General features: G+C 45.3%; 1 protein-coding gene across 9 annotated transcripts in view; it reads left to right on the top strand.

Moving 5' to 3' along the window:
• The window catches only part of MEF2A (myocyte enhancer factor 2A), a 94,860-nt gene that overhangs the window by 34,357 nt on the left and 41,903 nt on the right, over positions 1–18,600 (top strand). For all 9 annotated transcript variants that reach the window (XM_028705211.2, XM_028705213.2, XM_028705209.2 and 6 more), the window contains one exon: positions 2,871–3,074. In XM_028705211.2, coding sequence (XP_028561044.2) covers positions 2,871–3,074 — 204 coding nt within the window. The remainder of the gene's footprint in view (positions 1–2,870; positions 3,075–18,600) is intronic.

Here is an 18,600-nt window from a genome sequence, read left to right as displayed (position 1 = left end):
TGCAGGCAGCCTAATGGAAAACCCAATTCCATCTGTACTTAGAGCAGTGCTGCTGGTGCATTGACCTAATTGTAAAGCTCATTATCTGAGTCAGATAAAATTATTGAGCGGAGAACAATAACTAAATCATAACTCTTCTGATCGATGCTTGTTTAACTTTGAGAATCTTTTGGTCATGGGTTATATGTTATCACTTTTTAAAGGTTGCATCTCTGAACCAAAACGTAAAACTTTTCCAGTTATTTCATAAGTGCATTTGTAGCTGTTATTATTATTTATTGAATTTATATCACCCTCCTACTCATTTAATCCCCACAACAACCCTGTGAGGTAGGTTAGGTCAAGAGGCAGTGATTAGCCCAAAGTCACTTATTGGCCAAGTGGGATTTGAACACTACTCTCCCAGATCCTAGTCCAGCTCTCTGAGCACGACACCTCACTGTTTCTCTAAAACTCATAAGAATAAAATGAATAGTTCTAAGAAAATCTTGGGTAAGGTATTAATAGATGTTCTGTCCACTGGCAGAATATTGTAATTGGTTTAGAATGAATACCCCCATGTGGTGTCCATGGACAACATGGCAATCTCAAAATGCCCCCCTGTATCTGCTGAGGGTGCCCTACCCCCCCCCCCCATTTTTAAACTGAGATTTTAAAGCTTTCTGTTGTTGCTGATGTTTAGGTGAGCGGACTGCCTGCTCCTTTTTGTGGGGTGAGGGTTGTTGCCTGCTTTTTGAGAGGGGTTTATTTGTTTTTGCCCGGGAGGTATTTTGCCTATTTTGAAGAAGGGAATCTGAGCATCACCAGTTTTCTTCTAAGAAATGAGTATTTCACAGTGCCTCCAACAGTTTGCTAGATTTCCAGATGTGCCTCTATGCTGCAGAGATTTGGCTTACAATATGTAGGAAGAATTGGTTCTGCTGCTAGAGGCAGGTAGACAGAGTCTGTTCTGTTTTTAGAGCTGCTAACCACATATCATATTCACCTCAGTCATTTCTGTGGGTTTCTTAAATTATGCAGATGAATTCCTGAATAGAACTTTGTAGATTAGACATGCTTAAGCTCTGTCTTTGGCAGGTCTGGATATTCTTTTTCTAGTTACAGTATCTGGTAGACAAACTCCCCACCCCGTGAAGTTTGCCATGAAATAATTTCATCTAGGAATGCATTCCTAACAGGGCTATGTGAACTTCCTTTCTGGATGTGTGCCAGATTTGTGTATATCTATGTACTTTATTTGACTCTTGGTCCCACTTCTTACACACGTTTGGCCAGTGTCCCAGAAAGAAGCACGAATGAGCACATGGACGGATTCAGATAAAGAACAACTTTATAATGCTTTGGTTTATTCTTCTGCAGTAGAAATTCTGTGTTCCTGTGGGACCAACTTGGTTGTGTTTCTGTGGGAAAAGCCTGAGTCTTGGAGCAGTTTCACACACTAGCTTCTATAATGGAATAGCTTTTAGTAACAACAATAAGGAAGGCTATCCTAGATTCTCTACATTCCTTAGATCACTGATGGGAATCTGTGGCCCTCCAGATGTTGTTGGACTACAACTCCCATTATCTCTGACCATCAACTGGCTGAGGCTGATAGGAGTTTTGAGTAGAACTAGTTGAAGGGTCGCATGTTCCCAAACCCTGTACTTCAGACAAGTAATATATCTGCTTTGATTAAGAGCACCGTTGAAGCTACGTTACTCCCATGCTTGAAGAACCAAAATGTTCATGAAATGTGCGTGAAAGTTGTGTGTGTTGCCCCTCAAACATTCTGTTTTGTTTTAGTCTCCAGACATTTGCACAATGAATTAGATTAGTTTAAAATCTACTGGGCCTCTGCTTTCTAACCAGGTTTATTGGTTTGTTCTCTGTTGAAGATACTTCCCCCCTCCCAAGTCACACTGACCTTGTTGCACGTCCAGCTCAGGAAGTGACAGTCTGGTTATTTATGCCTGTTTTGCTTGGCCAGGATATCCATAGTGAGCTAAATGACTTGGGAGCTCAGGAACTCTCTGCCTGACCTTCCTATAGCATCAAATTGTGGCTGAAGGCATAAACATGGGATGCAGAGTGACAAAGTTCAGTTGGAGGGGGCCAGTTGAGCCGTCTTGAGAGTACACTTGCTTATTTTATTAAACAACATTTATATACCATGTGATTGTAAGAAAACCTCTAATCAATTTACATCAGGGCATGTTGTCTGTAAGCCCATAGGGCAACATAAGTTCCCTCTGATGTAGTGGGTATTGAATAGTGCCAACAAATTATTGGATCCCCTTTCCTTGTGTAATCATTCACAACCAGTGGTTACATGGCTTAGCTGGCATAAAACCTAGATTTAACCTTCATGTAACAAGTAATATTACCCTGTATTTAGCTGTTGCTTGGATTTTATGTCCTGGTTTCCCAAATCAGCTTGGAAACCTGGAAGATGTGCCCACTGCCTTGCTAGCCTCTTTCCATTTGGCCTTGGAGTCAGGACCCTGACTGACTAAAAAAGCTGAGGCTGCTGAACAGACTCTTGAGCTGGGGTATTTAGTTTTGTTGGGAGTTTTGCTGCTGTTACTGATATTAATTTTTTGTATCTTTTTATGTTCAGTTTCGTTATACAGTTTTTGATGTGTTTCATTTATTTTTATGTCTACTTTGTTATGTTTGTAATTATGTAAATCTTTTCACATTGTAAGCTGCCTTGAGCATTGTTTTAACTATGGAAAGGCGGCATGCAAATAAAATGATGATGATGAATTCAAACCTATTTTGCTCATATGTATAAAGGTGACAATTTGAGGGTCCGTTTGTAAACGAGTCCATACTCACTCACTTGCCAGTGGATTTTCTCAAATTCCTTTCTCACTTCTTCTGTCTAGGTGACCTTCACAAAACGGAAGTTTGGATTAATGAAGAAAGCCTATGAACTGAGTGTGCTTTGTGACTGTGAAATAGCACTCATCATTTTTAACAGTTCTAACAAACTCTTTCAATATGCCAGCACGGATATGGACAAAGTTCTACTCAAGTATACAGAATACAACGAACCCCATGAGAGCAGAACCAACTCTGATATTGTCGAGGTAACAAAACTGTAACCATGAATGAATCCTCATACCTCATTTAGTTTTAGTAAAGCCAACCATACCCTTCTGTACAGTAACAAAGTAATTAATTTCAATCAACAGTATTTTAAATGATACATTACTTTATCCAAAGCTCTCCAAGATGGGTAACAAACATGAATAAATCACTGGAGGCTGCTCCTGAAGGAATCTGTCTCAAAAGGCATTGCATGGATTTAATTGAAACACACCAAAACTAGGAAGCACCCAAGGATGACAAACAGAAAGGAGAAATAAATTGCAAAGATGCCAAATGATCACAAACCCTTCTGTTACAGAAGAGCTTGTATGGCACGAGTTCACTAAGGAATAAGAAAGCAAGCCCTTGATAAAAGCATTCTTGCTGAAATACACTGAGCATATTGAACAATAACATATTCTGTCTTCTTGGCATCTCTGAGATATACCGTATATACTTGAGTATAAGCCGACTTTTTCAGCACATTTTTTATGCTGAAAAAGCCCCCCATGGCTTATACTTCAGAGAGGCAGGCAGGTGGCGGAGGGACGAGCGGTCCAAAAGGAGCCCTTTCTCGCCACTGGTCCCACTGCCCACCTGTCGTAAGGGCAGGCACAGGAGCCGCAGTTGGGAGAAGCACTGTGCTGTGCCTCTCCCAACTGCGACTCCTATGCCTGCTCTTGTGAGCGGCAGAGGTGGCGGTGGAGGAACGAGCAGCCCGAAAGTAGCCCTTTTGGGCTGCTCGTTCCTCCTCCTCTGCCTTTGCCACTGTCAGCGGTGGTGGCAGAGGAACGAGCAGCCCGAAAGCAGCCCTTTTGGGCTGCTTGTTCTTCCTCCACTGCTGCCACCACCACCAGCTATGTTAGACTAATTTAGTGTCTGTATTGCAGAATAATATATATGTGTTTAAATTAGATTTTTTAAAATCGGTTTTTACAGAATGTTTTTTCCATCCACTCTTCTTTACCCAATCAAATCTAAGCACAGCCTTTAATATGACTCTTTTGCAACCAGGCAATTTCACTAATTGTCTTTTGTGGAGGAACCATACTCTCATTTCTGCTGAACTACATTTCATTCCAGGTTTACTCCCATAGTTGTACACTTTTATTTTTTGAAGCTTGTGTTTTGTTATGAACTAGTATGTGCATTGTTACTGAAGGAAGCATGTAGTAGTTTGGGATTTTCATAGTTCTCTGATCACGCATGACCTGACTTATAGCATTGTTTTGGGCTGACTTTATATTAAGGTCCAGTTGATTATGTTGAGTGTTGTCAAACAACTGGAAACTTGCTTATGTTAGCTCCCACCCCCAGGGGGCAGGTTCTTGTGCCCAATCTTGTGCTACATCTCTCTGAAATGCATCTCTGCTCTTTCCCCCCCCCAGCTCTAAGCTGGGAGCTGAGGAGAGGAATTCTGTTCCTAGCTTGAAGCTGGAGATAGGTGTGTTGACTTCCTTTTGATTCTTCACCTGATTGGTGCTCAGAGTGCCCTGTTTGGCAGATTCTGTCTCCCATTAGCAGCTCTGAGCTAGAGATAAAGGATGGGGACTTGTTATTGTTCTGCACTTGTATCTGGCAAACACAGAGCCAAATAGATAACCCCAAACTTCAGTTGAACTTCGGAGCTAGGGAGGGGCCATGAATCATTCCTTCTCTGATGTTCCACGGTTTGGATGAAGCTTTGGGCTCATCTCAGTTGACAGAGCCTCGTTTTCCCCTTGCTGTAGTGTGGATTGTGTGTTAGATTGTCCAACCCTGAATGTTGTTGAAAAAAATCCCAGTCACAATTCCAAGAGCCAGAGACTTTTTAGTTTCCTGCTTTTAGTATCCACACAGATAAGTTGTCATCATGGGGCAAACTAAATTATATGCCATAACACTGGGATGGGAAACCTCTAGCCCTCCAGGTGGTGTTCGACTACAATTCCTATCATCCTGGACCATTGGTCATGCTGGCTGGGGCTTATGGGGGTTGAAGTCCAATAACATCTGAAGGGCAACAGATTCTCCACCCATGCTTTAGTGAGTAAATCCAGTTCTTTTGTTGACTCTAAAATTGGTTACCTTTCATAATTACTAATCACCTTTACAAATAAATCTTTGTTCTCAAGTTCAGTGTACTACTTGTGCAACAGGAATCTACTGACTGTCCAGACCATGAAAATTATTGTATAAAGCTGGGTGGTGTCTCTTCTTAGGCAAGTAGCAAATGGTTTCTGAGGTGAAGATGGGTGGGACGCATAATCTTAGTCAACATTCTGAATTGCTCATTTGTAGATATTCTTCCTTTATTGGGTTGGCAAATACTGTATAGATACTTGTGGATATGCAGAGATGGACAACAGTTCTTGCTGTGCACTAGAGCCTTCTGTACATGGAAGTATCTTGTCTATGTGTCAGCCAAGAAAATTTAGCTGTTACATTCAGGTAACACATGGGCGATTACAGACTGTAATCTGTTTTAACTGTTTTTAAAATTTGTAAATTGTTGTAACCTGCCCTGCAACCTAATGCTAAAAAATCTAAATAATGATGACGGTGATTAATCTGTCCAGTGGGAATCTCTCCTCCCATATGAAATATCTAGAATATTACCCAATGAACTTATATTTATAAGTATCACAATAGCTTCTTTCACTTCTGGATATATTCCCTTTGTACCCTGTCTGTCTGACTATCCTTCCTCCCCCTTTTCTCAGTAAAATCTAGACTAGAAGGTTTAGGGTTGGAGTAAATGCATTTACTGTGAGTAAATATGTTTATCCTTTGTGTTGATTCTTTGTAAAAATCAAGGTTACTTTCATAGTGCAATGGTAGCATTGAAGTGGAAAAGGGCGGGGGGAAATGAGGCCAGCTGATGGATTCCCCCCCCCCCCTTTGCTTGGGCATGGAACCTCTTTATGCTTGCAGCATGCCTTGTGTGGCTGTTCCAGCAAATTATAGTGAGTGGATGAAAATGGAACTAAATTGCAACACTTCATTGACCTTCAGCAGACCTTATTTTATGTAATTGTATAGTTATATTTCACAGTTCATGGCATTGTGCCAGCATCAGGAGCAAACTTGGGTCTGGCACTGGGATAGCCTTCAGTGCTTGTGGCATGGTGCAATTCATGCAGTGCCATGCGTAATGCAAGGGTTTTTGCAGCAGTGGCAACACTGGATGAGGCAACAAAGAGGTCAGTTTCTGGGTAGTCCTGCAACTTTCCATCCTATAGGTCTGAAGATTCAAGAGAGCGAGAAAATGGCATCATAGGATAAAGTGCTAGGTAAGGGGGTTTCTCTGAATGCAGGTAGAGCTGGATGGCTCTGCGTTGCTTACCAGGCTCACAGTGGTTCTTCAGCAACCAAGAGAGCAAGTACTGCTTTGTGACTTAACTTAAATCAGATTGTAAGAGAAGGGTGTGTACTACACTGCTGCTTGCAGTATTTGAGATGTATTAAGCAATAGCTAGTATAAATATGCAAATAAAAATAAATACAAACTTTCAGAAGTTTCTAACAAAGTCCTGTAACTTTAAAGTTTAGCACTGCTAGAATTTTATTTATCCCACCACCGTCCTTGGTATGCTTCATTTTTCATCTTGGGAGACCTCCAACAAAGCTTACAAAAATGTAATAAATCACCAAAAATGAAACAAGCAGTATAACACTGAAAACGCATGAAAAGCACAAGTGCAGCATCACAAACAGAAATAAAAATATTCAGTGGCACACATACTTAATCAGCATTCAGAAACCTTCCTTGGATGACTAGATTCCCCCCGCCGCCTACTACTCACTAAAATACAAGTATACTTCCTTGGGAGGATGTTGTACAGTCATGGCACCACAATTGAAAATGTCCTGTCCCTTGTGCCCACCCCACTCATTTCTGAGTGCAGAGACATGGAGCAAGACCTCAGAAGCAATGACAGGAAGTAGAATTTTCCAAAACTGAAAAAATTCCAGTGCTTGATTGCTCCTGTGGAAATTTTCCATTCCAGAAGTTGGTTAGTAACCACAAATGAAGTCCAATGACAAATATTAGGCAAGATGGTTTCAAAAAGTTCAGTTTTGTTTGCTAAATACAAGCAAAATAATCATGTTAAATTAGATGACTCTCTAAGCATCAGAACGTTTTCTAATGTGATTTACATGCATGGGAAAATTTTTCAGTTAATTATTTTCCAGAAAAGACACATCAGTCCTCAGATGTTGATGAAAATGTAGGAATAGGTAGATGTATCCTGAAGCAATTCTTCAAATATTCCTGCACCAAACTGCTTAGGACAAGATGAGAACTGTAGTCCTACTACATCTGGAGGGCCAAAGGTTGCCCACCCCTGGTTTAGAGCTTTAAAGGTTAACATGAGCACCTTGAATTACACCTGGAAACAAATCTTTGCTAGTGGATCTGGCATAAAAGTCTGACATACACTGAGAAAATTTGTAAGTCTTGCTGCCTCATTTTGGACCAGTTGAAATTTTGGACTACTGCTCAAAGGTGACCTTAGGGAGAAGTGTTACACTAGTTGAACCTACTATGAATGATCTTGACCAGGTCTGCTTTTTCAAGTGTAGAATCCATTAATGGTATCTAAACTCAAGTGCCACTTTTAGTTGCAGTGCATTTTAGAGCATCTAAAGATCTTTGGAAGTTAACTATCTGGGTTGATTGTGTGATGCATTACAAAAAGCAAGCTACCAAAACTATGTTTACAGTTTAATTTTATTCTTCGAGGATAGCGATATACCGTATTTTTCGCACGATTGGACGCACCGGACCATAGGACGCACCTAGTTTTTTGGGGGGGAAATGAAGGAAAAATTTTTTCCCTTTATTTCCCCCCCAAAAGCAGGTCAGGGAAACCGAACCAGGTCAAGGAACAGCGGGATAGTGGCGCTGCGCCTCCCTGCTGTCCCCCGAGCTTGTGGGGCTGGCTGATGTCTGCCTAGCGCGCGGGGCGCTCTGCTTCAGGGCGCCCCACCCGCCGGGCGGCAGGCTGCTATCCGCAGCTTGGGGAGCCTTGCGGGGAACTGCTGCAGGGCTCCCCACGCTGCGGATGTATGCCTGGCGTGAGAGGCGCTCTGCTTCAGGGCGCCTCCTGCGCCGGGCGGCAGGCTGCTATCCGCAGCGTGGGGAGCCTTGCGGGGAACTCCTGCAAGGCTCTCCACGCAGCGGATGTGTTCCCGAAGCGCCGGGCGCTCTGCTTTCAGGGCGCCTGACGCTCCGGGAAGCAGGCTGCTATCCGCAGCTTGGGGAGCCTTGCGGGGAACTGCTGCAGGGCTCCCCAAGCTGCGGGTGTATGCCTGGCGTGAGGGGCGCTCTGCTTCAGGGCGCCCCACCCGCCGGGCGGCAGGCTGCTATCCGCAGCTTGGGGAGCCTTGCGGGGAACTGCTGCAGGGCTCCCCACGCTGCGGATGTATGCCTGGCGTGAGAGGCGCTCTGCTTCAGGGCGCCCCTCGCGCCGGGCGGCAGGCTGCTATCCGCAGCGTGGGGAGCCTTGCGGGGAACTCCTGCAAGGCTCTCCACGCAGCGGATGTGTTCCCGAAGCGCCGGGCGCTCTGCTTTCAGGGCGCCTGACGCTCCGGGAAGCAGGCTGCTATCCGCAGCTTGGGGAGCCTTGCGGGGAACTGCTGCAGGGCTCCCCAAGCTGCGGGTGTATGCCTGGCGCGAGGGGCGCTCTGCTTCAGGGCGCCCCACCCGCCGGGCGGCAGGCTGCTATCCGCAGCTTGGGGAGCCTTGCGGGGAACTGCTGCAGGGCTCCCCACGCTGCGGATGTATGCCTGGCGTGAGAGGCGCTCTGCTTCAGGGCGCCCCTCGCGCCGGGCGGCAGGCTGCTATCCGCAGCGTGGGGAGCCTTGCGGGGAACTCCTGCAAGGCTCTCAACGCAGCGGATGTGTTCCCGAAGCGCCGGGCGCTCTGCTTTCAGGGCGCCTGACGCTCCGGGAAGCAGGCTGCTATCCGCAGCTTGGGGAGCCTTGCGGGGAACTGCTGCAGGGCTCCCCAAGCTGCGGGTGTATGCCTGGCGCGAGGGGCGCTCTGCTTCAGGGCGCCCCACCCGCCGGGCGGCAGGCTGCTATCCGCAGCGTGGGGAGCCTTGCGGGGAACTGCTGCAGGGCTCCCCACGCTGCGGATGTATGCCTGGCGTGAGAGGCGCTCTGCTTCAGGGCGCCCCTCGCGCCGGGCGGCAGGCTGCTATCCGCAGCGTGGGGAGCCTTGCGGGGAACTCCTGCAAGGCTCTCCACGCAGCGGATGTGTTCCCGAAGCACCGGGCGCTCTGCTTTCAGGGCGCCTGACGCTCCGGGAAGCAGGCTGCTATCCGCAGCTTGGGGAGCCTTGCGGGGAACTGCTGCAGGGCTCCCCAAGCTGCGGGTGTATGCCTGGCGCGAGGGGCGCTCTGCTTCAGGGCGCCCCACCCGCCGGGCGGCAGGCTGCTATCCGCAGCTTGGGGAGCCTTGCGGGGAACTGCTGCAGGGCTCCCCACGCTGCGGATGTATGCCTGGCGTGAGAGGCGCTCTGCTTCAGGGCGCCCCACCCGCCGGGCGGCAGGCTGCTATCTGCAGCATGGGGAGCCTTGCGGGGAACTCCTGCAAGGGTCCCCACGCTGCGGATGTGTTCCCGAAGCGCTGGGAGCTCTGCTTTCAGGGCGCCCGACGCTCCGGGAAGCAGGCTGCTATCCGCAGCTTGGGGAGCCTTGCGGGGAACTGCTGCAGGGCTCCCCAAGCTGCGGGTGTATGCCTGGCGCGAGGGGCGCTCTGCTTCAGGGCGCCCCACCCGCCGGGCGGCAGGCTGCTATCCGCAGCGTGGGGAGCCTTGCGGGGAACTCCTGCAAGGGTCCCCACGCTGTGGATGTGTTCCCGAAGCGCCGGGAGCTCTGCTTTCAGGGCGCCCGACGCTCCGGGAAGCAGGCTGCTATCCGCAGCCTAGACACGGCTAGCGGAGCGCTAATCCCGAAGCTTGGGGCGTGCGGAGCTCAGTGCGCCCCAAGCTTCTGGGTGCCGGCAAGGTCTCCGCTAGACGGCTAGCGGAGACCTTGCCGGCGCCCAGAAGCTTGGGGCGCGCTGAGCTCCGCACGCCCCAAGCTTCGGGATTAGCGCAGTGGTCCGCTAGCCCTGGGAGAGCCGCGCGACGTCGCGGGGCTCTCCCAGGGCTAGCGGAGACCTTGCCGGCACCCAGAAGCTTGGGGCGCGCTGAACTCCGCACGCCCCAAGCTGCTGGATTAGCGCAGTGGTCCGCTAGCCCTGGGAGAGCCGCGCGACGTCGCGGGGCTCTCCCAGGGCTAGCGGAGACCTTGCCGGCACCCAGAAGCTTGGGGCGCGCTGAACTCCGCACGCCCCAAGCTGCTGGATTAGCGCAGTGGTCCGCTAGCCCTGGGAGAGCCGCGCGACGTCGCGGGGCTCTCCCAGGGCTAGCGGAGACATTGCCGGCACCCAGAAGCTTGGGGCGCGCTGAGCTCCGCACGCCCCAAGCTTCGGGATTAATGCAGCGCTCCGCTAGCGGTGGGAGAGCTGGGTCTCCCACTGCTAGCGGATAGCTTCCTGAAGCCTGGAGAGCGAGAGGGGTCGGTGTGCACCGACCCCTCTCACTCTCCAGGCTTCAGCGAAAGCCTGCATTCGCTCCATAGGACGCACACACATTTTCCCTTGCTTTTTAGGAGGGAAAAAGTGCGTCCTATGGTGCGAAAAATACGGTAGCTTTGAAGCTCTGAAATTGCATGTCATTGTCTACTAGTTCTGTCCTCTTCTATTAAGAGAGCATTTATTCAGTACAGCCCCCTCATTAATTTAAAGTGACATAGTTCAGGCAGTTGTCTAAAACATGACCTACCTTCTTTTTCGTCCTGTGTGACACTAAACAGCATCTCTGCTAGTCAAACATACGGGAAGAAGAACATTTTAATATCTCTCTTAAGTTGAAGTACAATTTTAAAATGTTGAAATCGCATGCAGAAGCATGGCTTTAGTGCAGGGGTGGGAGGCCATGAGTTAGGTTTCCAGAGAATTTCAACATGAATGTTGGTTCACTTGCTGCCTTAGCTTTTTACTGTGCTATTCTTGCTTAACCCACTTTGCTTTATCACTGGGCGGGAACAGGTACAAAAGAAATGAGACTTATTCAGCAATATATTTTTGTATTTTTCAAGATTTGAACATAATTTCCATGCTCTCCTATACACTAGGGTGAAAGTGAAGTGTGCAAAAGTGGCAACAGAAACAGTTACTGAAACAGTTCACAGTTTTGGTTAAAATTGCTGCGTTTTTGAAGAGCAGCTTAGCATATTTAGGCCCTGATCACTCAGTGGCTCTTACTGACTCTGGTAAATGGAATCTCTCACTTGCCACATGTGACAATTGCAGTTTCCAATTGGCTGAAAGTGACCACTGCTAGAGAGTTAAATTTTCTGCGTTGGAAGCAAGGGGCTGCATCCCTTCAGCATACTTGGCCTGTGTTGAGTTGGGCTGAGTAGCTGCTTTTAAAATATGGTCAGTCTTGAATTACTGTGCACTTCGGATAGCACAGATGGTCAGTGCATGTACCTCATGCAGCCCACAGCACCTCTGAGAACTCTGCCCTTTCAATCCCAAGCCAGAGGCAGAAGCTGTAAAGAACATGGAAAAGGTGTCTCAGGCCAGCAGAGTGCTTTTGAAAACATGAATGTACTCAGAGCCATGCTTTCAAAGGTAGCCTTGCCTGCATGGGAAGTGTCAGCCCCCACCATGCCCCAGACAGGGAGAACTGAACTATAGAGCAGGAGTAGTGAACCTCAGAGCCACGGACCCAATACTGCACTCCAGGCGCCTCTATTGGGACCTTTGATTTCTCCCCAACCCACACCCCTCACTGGCCCTGCTTTGCCTGACTGGAGCATGTCCTTGAACTCTGATAATGCCTCTTACTTGTCTGAGTGGAAGAGAGGGGGGTGTATTTTAAAATTTGCATTTGTTGCTCTGCCCATTGTCTCTACCCATCATTGTCATGTGATCCCTAAAAAGTTGCCCAGAAGGAAATGTGGCCCTTGAGCTGAAATGGATTCTCTACTCTTGTTTTAGAGGCAGAGGTATTATGCAGTCTATTAATAATTCTTTGCCTTTCTATGAAGATGCTGAAGGATATTGTCCTAATAAAGACTCAAAAACATATATCAGTATTATTGTGAAACGCACACACATGAACCAGCACAGTTCTGCCAGATGTAAGCTTGAATAAATATGTCTTCATACACAAAATGTGTAGTACATTCATAGTCTGATTTAGTTCTAGAACAGGAAGAGGTTTTCATTTAAAGATTGATAGTTCAGTATGTTTGCTTTGAAGGCTGCGTAAAATAAGAACCTTACAGGGTCTTCTGGTCTGTTCCAGGCCCAGAAATAGTTGATGAGCAGCCAAACACCTGCATCTATTTCTATAATAACCGATCTTAAAGCAAAGCAGACACCTGGATTTTCAGATAGACATTTACTTCATGATGCTGATAGAAGGGTGAAATTAAATGAGTGAACTTATGTCAATGTTTGTGTGCCATTTTTTGCTACGTTGTTCTGTCCTTCCTTGAAGAGCGCTCTTATTTTCAAGTGAAAAGATACACGGATAAATTTGCTTGTTGTATCTGTGTTAAAATATTTTAAACTAATTCTAGGCTTAGGGCTAGTTCCCTCAGGACCATGGCACACAGGGAGGGGTAGTTTAACCCTTCCCTCCACAGCCACAATCTCATTGGCAGCACCCATCCCCAGAGCACATACAGTATTTCAATTAGCAATAGGGGAAAAAATCTCCCATTGGATCATAGTGTTGTGGTCCTTATGAAAATTGGGAGGGGGCTTATCCTCACTTAGAATTATATTTTTAAATTTTCTTGATTTTAGCAAGATCGTTATGATTGATGTAGATAGGTCCTCAAAGAACTACAGTAGCTTGTGACAGGCCTCATTCAAAGCCCAAAGGCAAATTTGCTTCTGTTGGACCCCATCAGCTAAGAAAATTTGATGGATCTTTGGGAATCCAGTGAGTTGGCCTGTTCAGTGCAAGTGTAATATCTGATAAGTCCTTGGTTTGTCATGTATTAAAATTGGTGTGTTTTGTCTTTGACACATGCCTTTTGCTTACTTTCTTTTTTGGAAGGGGGAATTATCCAGCTGACAGTTACAAAATGCCCCCCCCCCCCAGCAAAATGAATTATTTTAATGCCATGCTCCTTTGGTGATTTTTGAAAAGGTTGATAATATGGGAAAACTTATTGGCCAATCACTTAATTGTCAAAAAACCCTGTTGCTAAAATAGTAATAATTCAGGATGATGAATATCCAGAATTTTGTTCTGTAGTTGCATGTTGGGACACATTCTGGTTTACCTGCCTCCAGAAAAATGAAACTTATGGGCTTTCCCCCTTGACCTAAAAAGAAACTAGTTCTGCAGAATCAGAAGCATTCTAACTTTGACATTGTAACAAACTGTTGAATTTTCTATGGCCTGCCTCTAAAGTTTATCTTTATGTGTGCCCAGAGGCTTTGTGGATAGGAACTGTGGCCATCTAGGCAGAACTGCAAATTGCTTTGGAAACTCCCAAATACTATATTTGTCAAGGGCAAGCTGAGCATGGGACTGTTGTGATGTACTCAGTGGCGGAGGAAGGGGGGTGCGGTGCAGGCAGTCCACCCCGGGTGTCTTTGCTGAGGGGGGTGACATTTGGCCCACCGCCTACCCACGACTCATAAGCCTGCCCCATGTCTATTATTATTATTTATACCCCGCCCATCTGGTTGGGTTTTCCCAGCGACTCTGGGCGGCTCCCAACAGAATATTAAAAATACAATAAATACAAGTGGTAGACATTCGTGACCACTTCTGTGACTTGTGCTTCTCTGGAAAGCAACCCGTTGACTCAACTGTTTATTGCTTATGTGTGCAATTAAAGCAGAAGTATTTGTAGATTAACCCCCCTCCACTTAGATCATCCAAAGTGAACCTTGAAGGAGAAATTTTGAATACAAAACATTTTTCATAATGATTATTTTAACCATATAAATGCAAATTAATATTTGTAATTTAATATAAATGTAATTGATCATTCTATCCTGCCTGGTGTCACAATAAACCTATTCCTAGCCACATCGATTGCAGTGAGTCTTGTTTTCTTCAGCAGTGTGTTAATAAGTGTATTTAGGATTTCAGTCTTAGAAGTATTTTATGTTGTTTGCAACAGCATTGTTATATACAGGGGTACCTCTAGTTGCGGACACGATCCGTTCCAGGGTGCTGTTCGCACCCCAAAAAGTCCGCAACTAGAGCGGCACTTCTGCGCGGAGCACAATAGAGCGCTTAGAAGTATGACTGTATATAAAAAAAAGGCCTGAGAGCATGTTTATTTGTAAATATTAGAAATTTATTAACGTTAGATGTAAATAATATTTCATGCTATATGGGGGTTATATTTTCCTATGCGTGTTTATGAATGCTAATTTTTATTGGAATTGTGTAGCATACTGAATATGCTATACTATAATAACAGAAGATGGCTCTTTTCTGCAAATTGTAAATAGAATTGTGAATGCAAGCCTTTACATGTTCTTTAATTTGATTAAACTTTAGGTAGAGTTCCACTGCACCTGGAAATTAATACCTGCATTTAAAAATTAATCCTCCAGTCGCATAAATCTTGAGTACCTACAAAGTCAAACTGAATATACTGTTCAATCAAGGTTAGATTAAACTGAAACTGATTCCAGCTGGCATTGTACCAGGCTGTTTTAGTAAATCCAGCCAAATTGTTGCTTGACATTAGGGATTACAGAATAATATAACAGGCTGGGTATTGTGTGTGAGGTTTTTTATTATTATTTAAAAATATGCTTGTATTTGTATTAGGCATCATGGTGAATTTTATGCAGGTGTTAGGATATAGAAATCCTTTGGAATAGTGCCAAAATATTTAAGCATAAAATAGAATCATCACTTGTGTTTGCTTTTATGTATGAGTGGAATGAGGATTGAAGTGTAAGTCACAGATAAAAGTATTTTTTGTGTGTACTCCTATGATGTAAACGTGTGTAATCAGCTTGTCACCAGGTGAGCTGCATGGCTGAACAGGCATTTTGTCCCATGTCTTGGATGTCCATATTCAGTATATAGTGCCATACTAGTTATATAATATTTGGAATTGTCCCTCGTGTCCTCAGTTCAGTACCACAAATCAGATATTTGCATGTACATAAATGTCCACAGCTTTTTGAAGAGTGAGGAAGCCCCTTTTCTCCTCTTGACCGCTACGTTGTAGCATTAAGGCACAGTAGCTCAACATCAAAAAAACTAAGATCATGGCCACTGGTCCCATCACCTCCTGGCAAATAGAAGGGGAAGAAATGGAGGCAGTGAGAGATTTTACTTTCTTGGGCTCCGTGATCACTACAGATGGCGACAGCAGTCACGAAATTAAAAGACGCCTGCTTCTTGGGAGAAAAGCAATGACAAACCTAGACAGCATCTTAAAAAGCAGAGACATCACCTTGCCAACAAAGGTCCGTATAGTTAAAGCTATGGTTTTCCCAGTAGTGATGTATGGAAGTGAGAGCTGGACCATAAAGGCTGGTCACCGAAGAATGGGTGCTTTTTAATTATTTTGCTGGAGGAGACTCTTGAGAGTCCCATGGACTGCAAAAAGATCAAACCTATCCATTCTTAAGGTAATCAGCCTTGAGTGCTCACTGGAAGGACAGATCCTGAAGCTGAGGCTCCAATACTTTGGCCACCTCATGAGAAGAGAAGACTCCCTGGAAAAGACCCTGATGTTGGGAAAGATTGAGGGCATAAGGAGAAGGGGACGACAGAGGATGAGATGGTTGGACAGTGTTCTTGCAGCTCCTAACATGAGTTTGACCAAACTGTGGGAGGCTGTGGAAGACAGGAGTGCCTGGCGTGCTCTGGTCCATGGGGTCACGAAGAATCGGACATGACTAAATGACTAAACAACAATAAAAAACTTCAATTCATTTCCTATATTGCTACCATAGAGTGAGGAACTCCTAGCTTTTTAATTCTGAGCTGGATAAATTGTCAAAAATTTTTTTGGAGTTTTTAAAATCTTTTAAATTCAGTCCTGTAGCAGGGGCCCTCAGATTGTCCTATGGAACACCTCTTTTCTAAAGTGTGATGAGCGTAGCAGCAAATTTGCCGGCTCCCTACTGACTATCTTCTCTCCCTAAACTGTTCAGGCAAACCCCATGAGCAATCTGTCAAAATTTTACTAGACAGGCCAGAACAAGTACAGAGACCAGGCTTAAATCTATCCCTTGGATTCTGAACTGGCAGTTACTGAGTCACCCTTCCCACTAAACTCAGCATGGTTAACCTTGACCAACCCTTTGGGGGCCACATGCTACGGTGGCTGTGGCCATGGTCAAACCACAGACAGAGGCACATTGCCCTGACCTGTGCAGGTCAGCTGGCGAGGGGGATAATTGCCCTCTCCCCACTTAAATGATAAATCTGGTAACAGAAGAGGGGGCAATTTGTGTATCCATCAAATGACTGGGCTGGATGGAAAGGTTTATACTTATCTGCCCTCCCCAGTGCTGTGTCTACTTTAATTTTTCTTCCTATTTTGCAACCAAAATAGCAATGTCTGAGTGGGTGGGAAAATTCCCTAGAGGGCCTGATGAAGCTCCCAGGCCAGCGACTAGCAACCTAGCTAATTTTTTGGTGCTGGGTATCTTGGCCCCCGAGAGTAGCAGTGGCTTCCAGTCCACAAAGCAGACAGATTGTCTCTCAGATGGCGAAGGTACATGCCATTTAACTGAAGAGCATAGATTTGAAAAAGCTAACTACAGGATATTGACTATGAAGGCTCTACCAGACCCTGTTCTAGCAATATTTACTCTGGATGGACATGCGGCACTAGCAAAAGTAATGAATTACTTTTAGCAAATTCTGAATATTCACTGGATTTGGTAGGAAAAGATTATGTACTGGAGGGGGAAAGCAAGTAACAGTTGTTCTGAGTAGATCCATTTAGTTGATCCACATAGAAGAGATTCTGATTTCTCAGGTAGAACATTCACAAATACAGCATTTCTTGGGGCATCATTTCTTTCTTTTAATCCTTCTATCAGCAAAGGTCCCAGTTTAGTCTTAACTGTGCTGGCATTTGTATGATTTGCAGTAATACTTCATATGCCATTGCATCAGACTGCCCAGGATTCCATAATGACAGGATGAACTCTACAAGACATCATTTTTTTGCTTCCATCCAGAGCCACTTCAGCCATCATGTATATTTTGCCAACCAACTTGCAGTTTTCAGGGATGAATGGTTAGATATTGCCCCAGTTCTTTCAACTGCATGGGTTGGGTTTCATCTCAGGTATGTAATTTGACTTGAGCCTTCAGACTCCAGGGTAGCTCCATCACTCCTATTGCTAGATGAGGAGTCAACTGTTTGGAAAATGGAGCCATAGAGTGGGTTTTGCATTGTAATGCTTACAAGGTTTTTATTTTAGTTACTTTGATTGTAGATGACCCATTTAGCAAACTCAGAGCTGTCAGTAGAGACCATTGTCCATTTGTTTTGTAAAGATGGTCAGTTTGCAGTCCTGGACATCTAGAACTCATATTTTTGCAGGGCCATCAGACCAAAAACGCTGGTCTTTTCTTAGACTTACATATGGAATTGGACATTTTCAGTTTAGAGTCCTCCAGTTTGGACTATTCATGACACCAGAGGTCTCTTAAGAGTATGTGTCTACTCCCAGGCTTTGGAGCTCCTTACTGAGGAAGGTTTATCACACCCTATTTCTTGCAGGACGACAAAAAACTTTTTTATTTAAACAGACATTTGGCCACTGAACTGACACATTAGGGGTCTTTTTTTGCTACCTTCTCTGTTAATCAATAATTTTTACTATAATTATGCTCCTAACTGTTACCATCTTTTTAATATGCTGTCACCTAATTATTATTAACACCTTTATTGTTATATAGTATATTATGCATTAGATTTTATCGTTAGCTGAATAGTATGCATGCCAAGACCTATATGCTGTAGGAGTGGGGCAGTAATTTGAAGGCACTGGCAATGGATTTTTGTCAGAGTTCTGTATACGAGGGTCATGTCATTCAGAATCTCCCGGACTTCATGACACCCGCTACTTTTTGTCCATTTGGCATACCTTTACTTTCATTTACTCCAGTTCTGGTCCCCCAGATCTTGTCAGTACAGTGAAGGTTGACCAGTCCTAGCTCCTGATCATTACTCCATTCTGTTCCCACCCCCCACCCCTGCCTCCAACCATGACAAGGTTCATCTTCATTGAAGTGTGACCTTCTACTATCTGCATCCTTCTGCGCTCTGAGCATGGATTCACCGTTATGGAAATAGGGCGCTGATTGTGATGATGAGGTGGCCAAAGGCAGCTGGTCTTTGTGGAATTGCAGTTTGCTTACATACATATAATAATAAGGTAATGCTGTCGTCATGCTGCAGTTTGCTTGGTTGCCAACAAATGCTGCTGCAAGCTACAACATGACAACAGCCTTCTGAGAGT

Source organism: Podarcis muralis, chromosome 14, assembly GCF_964188315.1.
Source record: "Podarcis muralis chromosome 14, rPodMur119.hap1.1, whole genome shotgun sequence".
NCBI lineage: Eukaryota > Metazoa > Chordata > Lepidosauria > Squamata > Lacertidae > Podarcis > Podarcis muralis.
Note: the sequence above shows the minus strand (reverse complement) of the source record. Positions and strands in the feature narration are given on the sequence as shown.